Raw genomic sequence first — 10,999 nt, 5'->3', positions numbered from 1 at the left:
CATAGAGATAGGAGTTGTATTTCTGCTGTCAACAATAACTTTATATATATATATATATATATATATATATATAAAGTGTGCCCATCTAGTTTTTTTTTACCTGCATCCATCGATCTCCTCTATTCTGATACTTATGGCAAATCTTCAGCTTGTATCCACTCTTTGCCACAAGGTTCCTCATTACTTTAAGGAACTGGTAGTTATCAGATGTGCTAAGAAGGTAACCACAGGCAAAAAAAAAGTTTTTTACCAAGCAATATTTTGCAATCCTCTTGTTTCTTTTAAAAACTGCAAATCCGACTGGCTGTTTGTATCTTTACATTCTACCAATAACGTTATTATCAACATCAAAATCCAAGTTATTTTGGGCAAAACAAAACAAAAATGCAATGTAAAACCCCAAAACAAACCTAGAATGACATATGTAAAACTGAACAGATAAAACTTAGGTTCATGGATGTTTCTGTGTACCATCATTTACATGAGTAATCATTTTCTTTGTAGTATTAGCAAAAATGAATGGATATTGAATGTGTAACACTGTAACATCCTGTTGCCACATCTATTACATCTATTGCCACCCCCATTATCATTATTATTCATCAGTTAGCTCTTACCTGCAGACAAACACCTCCACAGGCTGGAGGGTGTTTGGTGTCATGATCCACGGAGCCACTTTGAACACGACTTTGTCTGTGAAAATAGGCGTCTCAGGGACACCCTGTTAAAACATGAGAGGCTGCCGAGTATAGCCAGCTATACTCCTCTTCATGTATGTTTGTAATGTAATGTGACCAAATAAATGCAGAGAATTTGGTTTGCCCAAAAAAAATTAAAAAAATCTCAAGATCCACCTACTAGCATTGTTAGGAGCTTTCAGGAAGACTGTGAGAAAAGTCTGAAAGCAATGAAAAACTAAAAAAAGTTCAGTGTGTAAGTTTTAATGGCATCTAGTGGTGAGAACTGCGAATTGCACCGCCCCTCCCCTATCCAAGCGAGTTGTATAGCTATGGTGCCTGAGACAGGACAAAAGATGTCCTCGGTTAGATAGCAGAGAGTTGCCAGTCAAGATATCAGGTTTCTTTAGATTGATATATTAAGAAATTATATTTACTTGATTATTCAAAACCATATGTTATTGTGAATACTATTGTTACTTGTTCATTAAACAACAGCCACATCAAGAAATGAAGTGTTACATGATGTCTCATACTCCTGTAATACATTATTTTACTGTAGTTTAATCATACTTTTTGTTAAATCTTGGGAGGTTTGGCTCATACAAAAGTAAATGAAGAACATCTCAAACTATCACATCTAGTGCATCAAGTATGGCCACTGACAGATAACAGGACAACGTAAGCCTCACTGTTTCTGCACCACAGCCCATTATAAACCACATAATACATAAAGTTTACAAAGGCATTGGCTGGTGAGGATCAAGGCTCCTCTGGCTTTGCTTAATTAATTAGATAAGCAATCTGCAAATCTTACCAAAATATCTTTTTTAATTTTTTGAAATACAACAGCCATAATTTCAGCTTGTAGTAAAACGGTGCAACTTTTTTAATGGGCATTTAGCATGTGAAAGTACAAATTACACATTTCTGTGCACAGTTGCAAAGCACTTTTAGCACTTTTACGTAAATTCGGAAAGTATTCATTATTGGTCACTTGATAGGCACACGGTCATGTTATGTTTCACTATTAGCAGTAAAATAAATAAATGTTTCCACCAGGGCAGTATTCAACAGAATTTTAGCTGCTGAGCTTCCATGCTGTTACTGTTTTATTGCCAATAACATTCATCAACTGTCTCAGGAAGGTAAGGGCACATTTCTGTCCACGTTGCAAAGCCATAACAGAGCGCTGGAGAATCACTACATTAAATTACCATCCAACAACAAAAAGTTTAGCTGGCTGATCTGAGCTTTCATGCTGGAAGCTACGTTTTATTGCCAATTAGTGATCAACTGATTATTTCACGAACATAACCGAAAAAGCCAAAACAGAGCGCTGGAGAGAGAGAAAAACTACATGAAATTATTCCAACTACATACTTTACACCACAAGCCAAAGCACAGCGCTGGAGAATAACTACATGAAATTAATCCAACTACATGTTTTTTTCTACCAGAGCAGTAAAAGTTCAGCTGGCTGATGCTTCCATTCTGTAAGCTAAAGTTACCATTTTATTGCCAATTAACATTACTGATCGGCTGATTGTCTCCCTAAGGTAACCGGAAAAGTCAAACCACAGCGCTGGAGAATAACAAGGCTACATGAAATTAATCCAGCTAATGTTTTACACCACTGACAGGGGAACCGAGTCACTTCTCTCATTGATTATGGCCATCTTCTAGCTAAAACTATCAAACAACAGCTTTCATTTGCATCGCTAAAGTCCGACTAACTTAATTACCTCTCCAGCAGAAAACAGACAACTTCAGCTCCGCTTTGAAAAAATTTGTCCCACATCAAATCCTTCCATCTGGGAAAATCCATACTGATTAGTCCCTGTTTAAATAACACATGTGCTCCTTCATTTGTCCAAATGTGACTTCTCTTCTTACTTCTACTAAACCAGAGGACTACTCAGAGACTGTTTATTATCCCCCCCCTCTTCTTCTAGCATTTAATGTAGTGACAGGCGTCTACACTACCGGAATTATACAAGTAGAAGAAGAATGCCGTGATGAGGAAACGCGCTCTGTAGCACTGTTCGTTGTCAGCTATGGTAGAAACATGACAACACAATACGGCGACCTCCATAGAAGGAGGTGCTTGCAGTTATGTAGATAAAAACGACTCATTCTAAGGTGATGAAAACATAATGGTTCATTATGCAAGGTCTTTACACACCACTGAAAACATAGTTACGGATATTATATTGCATTTCTGTCAATAAATCCTCAGAAATATTACACACTGAACCTTTAAGTAAACCTTGAGTTTTTATCAGGACTAACAAACTATATTGTTGTTGTTTTTTAAACAAATTAATCACAAACAGTTTTACATAAAATATGATTGATATAATTAAACAACATAAGGAACTCATAGTTGTAGATGAAATAAAGATTGTGAAATTGTGGATGCCATGTTGAGGATCTTACTGCACTGATGGGCTCTAGCAGACTGAGGTTGATGCTGACAAGACCATCGAAGTCTTTGTCAGGAAACCTGAGGCCCTCCACATAAAAGTTCATCTCTGCAACGCCTCCGAGGTAAGGCACTTCCTGTGACAGGACCTCACTACTCAGGACCAGTGGATAGTCCTTTACAAAGTAGTCAAAGAGTTTATCTGCAGAAGTAAAAACAACATGATAGTTAAAAAAAATGTTTAAAGATAGCAGATCAAAACAGCAGAGTGTTAACTAGCCAGCTGAATTACATGCATGTTACATCATCTGCTCTGGGGCTTTCACTCCCCTCATCTTTACTCACTCAGGGGATTATTCGACACTTCAGAGGATTTGGACTGGAAGACTCTGACACTCTCTGCGTCTCCCTGAGAGATGTGCATTGTGAGCTTGTAGCCCTCTGGGAGTTGAGCAGGGCCTTTGGTCCGCAGCACCATGACAGACATGTCTTTCAGATCTGTACATCCACAAAGAGTCCTGTTAATGTTGTTTAATCCTAGATACCATAAATTTCATATAACAAATAGATACATAAATTTATATAACAAATAGACATAAATGTACTTGAGTGATTTTAACTCTGATGGTAAATGCTAATGTCAATATGGGGTAACATCCATGCCAACTTTAGGGAAGCACACACACACACACTGAATAATACCAGTTTTTACTATCAAATTTCAGCTCTTCTGGGTTGTCTACTGCAAAGTAATTTGAGGGCTCTTCTTTATCAACCCGCCCTTACACTCACACAAAGGTTTCTAGATTTGTAGTTTTATCAAACTGATTTATCATCACCACTTTATTCTGCTGACTTTGCAAAAGCAAATATGAGTGGCCTTTTAATGCTGACAGCAGAAAATCCAAATAGTGCAGAGGGAAGAAAGAGCACGAGAGAGAGAGAATTCAGTGGTAATAATAATAATAATACTACATTTTATTTATTGGCGCCTTTCTGAAAACTCAAGGTCACGTCACAAAGCATAATAAAACAGCACAGCAATAATCAATAAAATTAACAACTATAATTACAGTGCATAAAATCTAGGTACAAAACAACTGGAAACAAAGATTGAGAAAGAGTGATCATGTGGGATATGCCAGTTTAAAAAGATGTGTTTTCAGGCGGGATTTAAAAATGGAAAGTGAGTCAATGTTGCAGATGTCTGGTGGAAGAGAGTTCCAGAGACGAGGGGCAGAGAGGCTAAAGGCTCTGAACCCCATGGTGGTCAAACGAGCAGGAGGTACAGTGAGGTGAATAGAAGAAGAAGACCTAAGAGTACGGGTGGGTGTGTTAATATGAAGGATGTCAGTGAGGTACCAAGCAGCGAGGTTGTGAATGGCCTTAAAGGTCTGGAGTTTTGAAATCAATGCGGTATTTAACTGAAAGCCAATGAAGCTGCTGAAGGGAAGGAGTAATATGATTAATAGAAAGGGTTCTGGTGATGATCCGGGCAGCAAAGTTCTGAACCAGTTGAAGTTTATGTATGGATTTGAGAGGAAGACCAACGAGAAGAGAATTACAATAATCAATGTGGGATCTGACCAGTGTGTGAACGAGAATGGCTGTACTAGTGGGTGAGAGAGATGGTCGGAGGCGTTTAATGTTACGTAAATGGAAGTATGCAGACCGAGTGACATTATTAATGTGAGCTTGAAATGAAAATGTGCTGTTGAGGATCACACCCAGACTCTTGACCTGAGGGGACGGGGAAACTGTGGAGTTGTCAATGGTAAGAGAAAAACTGACAAATTTAGTCAAAGTGGATTTGGTGCCAATGAGGAAACCTCGGTTTTGTCACTGTTCAGTTTGAGGAAGTTGCAAGAGAACCAGGATTTGATTTCCATTAGGCAATCAGAGAGGGAGGTGGGTGGAAGGGATGTGGTAGGTTTGGCAGACAGGTAGAGCTGGGTGTCATCCGCATAGCAGTGGAAATGGATGTTAAATTTACGAAAGATATGGCCAAGAGGAAGCAGATAGATGATGAACAGAAGGGTTAGGGTTAGACAGAGCCCTGGGGAACACCAGTAGTGACAGGGGATAGCTCTGATTTGAAATGTTTGAGTTGGATGAACTGAGCGTCAGTACTATATTACCTGACACTTTGGAGATGAAGTCCTCCTCGCTGTCTGGCTGCTTCCAGTAGGTCCGCTCTGAGTCACAGTTGACCAATACGATGGCTCCATGCCCTTTAGGACCCCATTTCCAGGATCCCTGACAAGTTTTCAACAAAACAGATGTTGATGTGTTTGGATTGACAGTTTCCCAGAAAACCTAAAACAAGAGGTTTTCTGAAACAGCTTATACTTCGCCTTAAGCAAATACCTTGCTTCTGATGGAGAATATATCAGAGGAGAAAGTTAAATGGAGTGAAACTGTTTGCGTGCAACGTGTTAAGGCAAAACTTGTCTCTTACCACAGCCAGTTCAGGCTTGTACAGAGAGATTATCTTATTCAAAGTAGGAAGAATGACATGTTAAAATATCTCAAACAGAAGTAGGAACACTTTAAAATGATAACTATACAGAACTGAGTTCACTACATTATTAGAATCCTTTACATTTCGTTACACATGGCATGTTATTGTTTATTATAAAATATCTCCTACACAGGGGGTTAGACTTTGCAGTGCCATCTAAAACTGAGACATTTTAGCTCACCTTATTAGGGTTGTTTTTCTCCACAACACCGTCTCTGTCAGCATCCACATCCAGAGAGATCTCTGAGTGACAGACATATTTTGTTTATAAGAGTGTCTGGCACTTTACATTACAGCTCAGTATATTAACATTGTAATATTGGCATAATAGTTTCATAATAAAGATGCAATAATTAAGAAAAACCATATAATTACCAAAGTAACAACCAGGTAATAGCATGGTATTAACAATGGGGATATTTGGGTAATATTAGACTGAAATTTATGTAATGGGATAATAATGGGCCAAATATAAAGGGTAATAATGGGGAAACATATTTAAAGAGTAACATATTTAAAGAAACTAAATAAAACTATTTAGGCTGGTAATATTATAGTAATATTTTTAAAAGAATATGTTAATTTTAACAATAAAATGGTTATATCAGTGCAACAGTTGCATAAAAATGTTAATATGATGACATTAATGGGTGTACAGTATTATCTTCAAACAAAAGGGAATGTTTGGGCCACACAGGAGGATCAAATTCAGCATTATAATATGGTAATTACTAATTTTGACTTCCAGGAATTTTCACGCTTTACTCTGATAGTAGGGCAACTCAGAGTGAAAAGGTTAAACATATCAAATTATTGGTTGTTATAAATCTTCTAATCAAAAGCATGTTCTTTTGTTCCACTTTAACTTACCAACAGCTGTCAGGTGAAGGATCGCTTTCCCCAACATCTCTTTATTCACCCCATAGTACCGGATAGACAACTTATAAAACAAGAAGTACAAGTCATTTATATGTACAAAATGACATTTGATAATTGTGAAATCTTAAAGAGAACATGAATGAAAATTATGACTTAAACTGTACATTGCAAAAGCAAAAGGCTCTTGAGCTTGGATCAGTGTAGAATATGTCCTCTGGTTATTTGAAAAGTGCAAATCATTAACTAAAAGAAGCTAAAAGGAACAAAGACTGATATATTTCCAGTCAATATCAGTCAGTAACTTTATCTGAATACACTGTTTTCACATGAACTTGAATCATGTTCCTGAGTGTGCATTTTTTCAATAACCAAATAATTTCCTGGAGCTTTCGTGTCCCATACCTCAGCACATAAGGAAACCAGAAATATGACCTAATGCATTGTGACATCTGTGTTATGCACTTCAGAATCAGAATCAGAAAAATCAGAAGGAGCTTTATTGCCAAGTAGTGTTTTACACATGCAAGGAATTTGCTGTGGTGATAAGGTGCTACACGTAGACAAACATACAGTCAGCATAAATAAATGTAGAAATATAATAAATATGGAATGGAAGAACAATGTTACTTATATATACACATGTGCATTATTCTGGATCTGTGCTGTGCAGAAGTAACGCAACGGAAGAGAATATTGTGTACATATAAATATATAAACTGACAACATAAAAATATACAACAACAAAGATCAACAGTCAACAACCAATATGTGCGACGTGCCAGGTCTGTGCCCGACACGAGATGAAACAATATTTACATGTACAGAGACATTTGTATCATTTCTTCTGTCCTACTTTACCTTGCTATCATTCTCATTTTGACTGGCACTGCTCATGCTGATGAGTAGTACTGATTTTCCATTGAGGGGGGTGGGAGAGAGGTTGAGCGTCTCCCGTGGCTTCGGGCTGATGCTGTACTGAACATTGGGAGTGCACTTCACAGAGAAGAACTTGGAGTTTGGTGGGGCACTCCTGAGAAGAAGAGAAATGTCCCGTTTTGATACATGTTAGAGCTGCATTTACATAACAGAGACATACAGTTTACGTGTGTAAGAGCAATAATGACTTTATATACAAGGGAGGAAGAGCACGGACGTATGCAGGCAAGCTAGAAGCTCATATTTCCTAACAGGTGGTGACCCAAATTAGCAGCTGCAGTCAATCTAAAGTTAGTCTATATCACAAGGAAGATAAGTGATTTAAACCCATACAGTTGATTTTATTAAAATAATTAGGATGATGTGAGTTCACACACATGCATGATGACATTAAGTTGCAAATAGAAACTGCTGAGGGTGTTAAAAGTGGCAGAATAAAGAACTAAGAGCAGGTGGTAAAAAAATCCACCAGGCCTCACTTGCAGAGTCAGAAGAAGAGGACGGCTACGCCTCCGGGCCACTTTGTCCCATTTCTTCTATGTAATCCGAAGCTTTCCCTGGTATGTCGCATGTGAGTACATGCCTATATTCTGCGTAATGACCAAGAAACCTGATCTTCTCAATCTATGATCTTGATCTCAGGATTCAAAGTTTTCCTTAGAAATAGGTACCATGCAGTTCACTAAACTTAACAATGTCTTGATAAACAATAAACCCACATTCCTGTATGAAGGATTTATCAGTTGATGAAATTTATCATTTTATATTGAGATTCCAACGTAAAAGATTGGGGACAACATTCAACCTCGAGGCATCAGCAGTGAGCTTGTCAAACCAAATGAGTATCTTCCTCTTTTGAGTGTAAGTCTCTCTTTGTGTTATTACCCTTGCAACGCAGCTCAGCAAGAAACAGTGTACGAAATCACAAAAAAGGTAATTTTGTACTAAAAACAGAACTTACTTTGGTGGAAATCCACTTAATTTTACTAACTTGAACTGCTGAAACCTCATACTAGCTCCAGCTGAACTTTGAATGCATTTTTGCACAGAGCAAGGCCTGTTGATTTTGTCTGGAAACGCATTAGGACAGGATCTCTTCACGCCAGTATGGACAGGATGAATGACTGCAGCCTCTTTAGTGATTATTGCTTCTAAATAGACTTGAAAAAAGTGAACCTATTTAAGATTTAAATACAGGGACCCTTTACATGACTAGGCTTCTAGAATGGATGTCCTTTTCAATCATATCAGACTTAAATTTCTGGATATTTCAAAAACACCCTCAGAGCCCCTGAGGATCCGGGCCGTGTGCCAGTCTCCCACTCTGCCCAGTCAGTAATCTAGCCTTGCTCTGCTGTGTTGTGTAGGCTGGTATTTGGCAGAAAGAACAGCAGCTTTTCTTTTGGACAACAAAGTCTCTCCTGTTGGACAGCAACAACAGGGGATTGTTGATTCTCTCCACTGATACAAAACAAAAGACAAAGAGGTCTGCCTTCACCAGGATCTGCAAACCAAATAGGCTACAGCTAGGACTGCTGTGTAATACATCAATTCAGCAGTGATTAACCTCCCTAAAAGAGTTACAAAAACTAAACAATATAAAGTTTGTGAAGGTAGTATCTATTGTAAGACTGTTTAGATTATATTTAGTGACTGTATACGGAATAAACTAGCATCTGAGGGTATGTTTCATGAAAATGGGGATCTTTTAACTAAATCAATTGATCAAATGTCTGTGGAGATTCTCAGTCATCAAGGTCATCCAAAGAAGGGAATCTTCCTTAGACAATAGACTTTTGGAGCTGAATGTGACTGTTGAACTGGTTGACAAACTAACAGTAGAAACCACCTGAGGTAAAATATGCTATGGGTGTAATAAATGAAATGAAATAGCTTTGGCAATATTGTTGCTATCAATTCATGCCAATAAAGTTAATTTGAATTTATCACAAAGGCAATATTGCTACAGCAAAGTAATAATTGCTAACACACAGTCCCAAGTAAAGGGTGCCACTAGGCTGCCACTGTAGGTAGTGTATTAGTGCGCACTGCAAATGACACCAAAACAAGAGCCTACCTGTTCAGGTTCACATTAAGTTCCGAACCGACCACGCATAAAACACTTGTAGTTTTGTCATAATCTACTCTGAGAGTCCGGGAATGAACCATGGCTGCAGTCCTGTCGCCGTTTGCGAAGCAGTAAATGCCCTAAGATTGTTCCGCTGTCAGGAAGCGACGCAATAGTCTCGCAGACTGAAGTAGGCTGAGAGTAACAAGCGATAATAAAGGCTGCAGGTATGGTTTAGTCTCTGTGTTCGCTCATTGGGCAGCCAACATCCAACCCCACCCCCAACACCGATGCCGATGCCACCAATCTTCGTTCCTGCTCCCCGCCTGTCCTTCTGTTTAGGCCTATTTATTTGGAGACAGTGTTCGCTAAAATACTCTTGGCACATGTAGGCCTCCTAATAATTCATTAAAACCTAAGTAGGGATGGCCTGTGCATTACTTTTTGTATCTATAATCACTATATTACAGAAATATGAGCCGCACTAGTTTTCCCCACCTACTTAAAGTAGGCAAATTATATAGAACATTTTCATTTCAATAAATGTCATCTTACGTTTACATGATCGTCTGTCTACAGGTGTGTGTACAGTGTGTAGCTACAAATGCAGGGATAAAATCCCAGCCTGGTTGACAATCGCTATAAGAATGTCAGATAAGTTAACAGGGTGATGCAATCGTCAATTACAGTGACTCCCTGCCATCCCCAAAAACTTTTTTTCCAGGATAGGCTATTAATAATATTAATATTTTCAAGGAGGGAGTTATTCAAAACTTTGTGTCGGGAAAAGAATTACTGGGATAATAATACTGGGCTATCATTTGTAAGTTATAATGACCCCTTGTTTGAGATTGGTAATTGCATTCACCTGTTAATTTACCTGGCGTTCTTAAGTAGGTGGCGTTTTGAGTAGACTGCCAGACAGATGATCAAGTAAACTTACTGAATGATATATTTGTGCGACTCTCTCCCTTCTGCTGCTGTGCTTCCAATTCTTACACAGAGGCATTTAACTGGCGAAACAAGGGCTGGCTTTTATTATGAAATAGTCACAGTCTCTGTCAGTGCCTCCAAGGCGCTATGCATTAAAATAAAAGTACATTAAGGCAGACAGCTCGATCTGAAATGGATTAGACTCCTCATCATCACTAATAACATGCATCATCCTATCTATGTGTTTATGTTTAGGGTCTCTCGAAGATCGCATTGCAGCCACGCTGAATGTGTGGGGACTCCCGCAACATAAATTAAATCTATAGTAAACTTTCTCCATTATCCTTATTAAAATATGGTCACACTGCTCCGCTTGCTGAAAATAAAACCCCAGTTTGTCCTCAGGAGTAACACTACACAATCAATGAATTACTATGTTATTTAATAAGAAAAAACTCTCAAAAGGCATAAAGAGGAAATTACCACCAACAGCAGCAACTAAATGTGAAATACTAATTCTAAAACTTTTTTGTGTACAGTAAAGGCTACCACAAAAACAC

The 10,999-nt window shown here is 38.3% G+C and overlaps 1 protein-coding gene across 1 annotated transcript in view; it reads right to left on the bottom strand.

The window, feature by feature from the left end:
- padi2 (peptidyl arginine deiminase, type II) overlaps positions 1-9,809 on the bottom strand; it is a 14,465-nt gene extending 4,656 nt beyond the window's left edge. Inside the window, exons 1-9 of the mRNA XM_046028525.1 lie at positions 9,516-9,809; positions 7,361-7,532; positions 6,494-6,563; positions 5,805-5,866; positions 5,241-5,358; positions 3,448-3,600; positions 3,117-3,304; positions 618-721; positions 101-212 (exon numbers count right to left, since the gene is read on the bottom strand). Coding sequence (XP_045884481.1) covers positions 101-212; positions 618-721; positions 3,117-3,304; positions 3,448-3,600; positions 5,241-5,358; positions 5,805-5,866; positions 6,494-6,563; positions 7,361-7,532; positions 9,516-9,607 — 1,071 coding nt within the window. The 5' untranslated portion in view covers positions 9,608-9,809. The remainder of the gene's footprint in view (positions 1-100; positions 213-617; positions 722-3,116; positions 3,305-3,447; positions 3,601-5,240; positions 5,359-5,804; positions 5,867-6,493; positions 6,564-7,360; positions 7,533-9,515) is intronic.
- Positions 9,810-10,999: the final 1,190 nt, after the last annotated feature.

This window comes from Micropterus dolomieu, linkage group LG18, assembly GCF_021292245.1.
Source record: "Micropterus dolomieu isolate WLL.071019.BEF.003 ecotype Adirondacks linkage group LG18, ASM2129224v1, whole genome shotgun sequence".
NCBI lineage: Eukaryota > Metazoa > Chordata > Actinopteri > Centrarchiformes > Centrarchidae > Micropterus > Micropterus dolomieu.
This window is presented reverse-complemented; position numbering and strand designations above follow the sequence as displayed.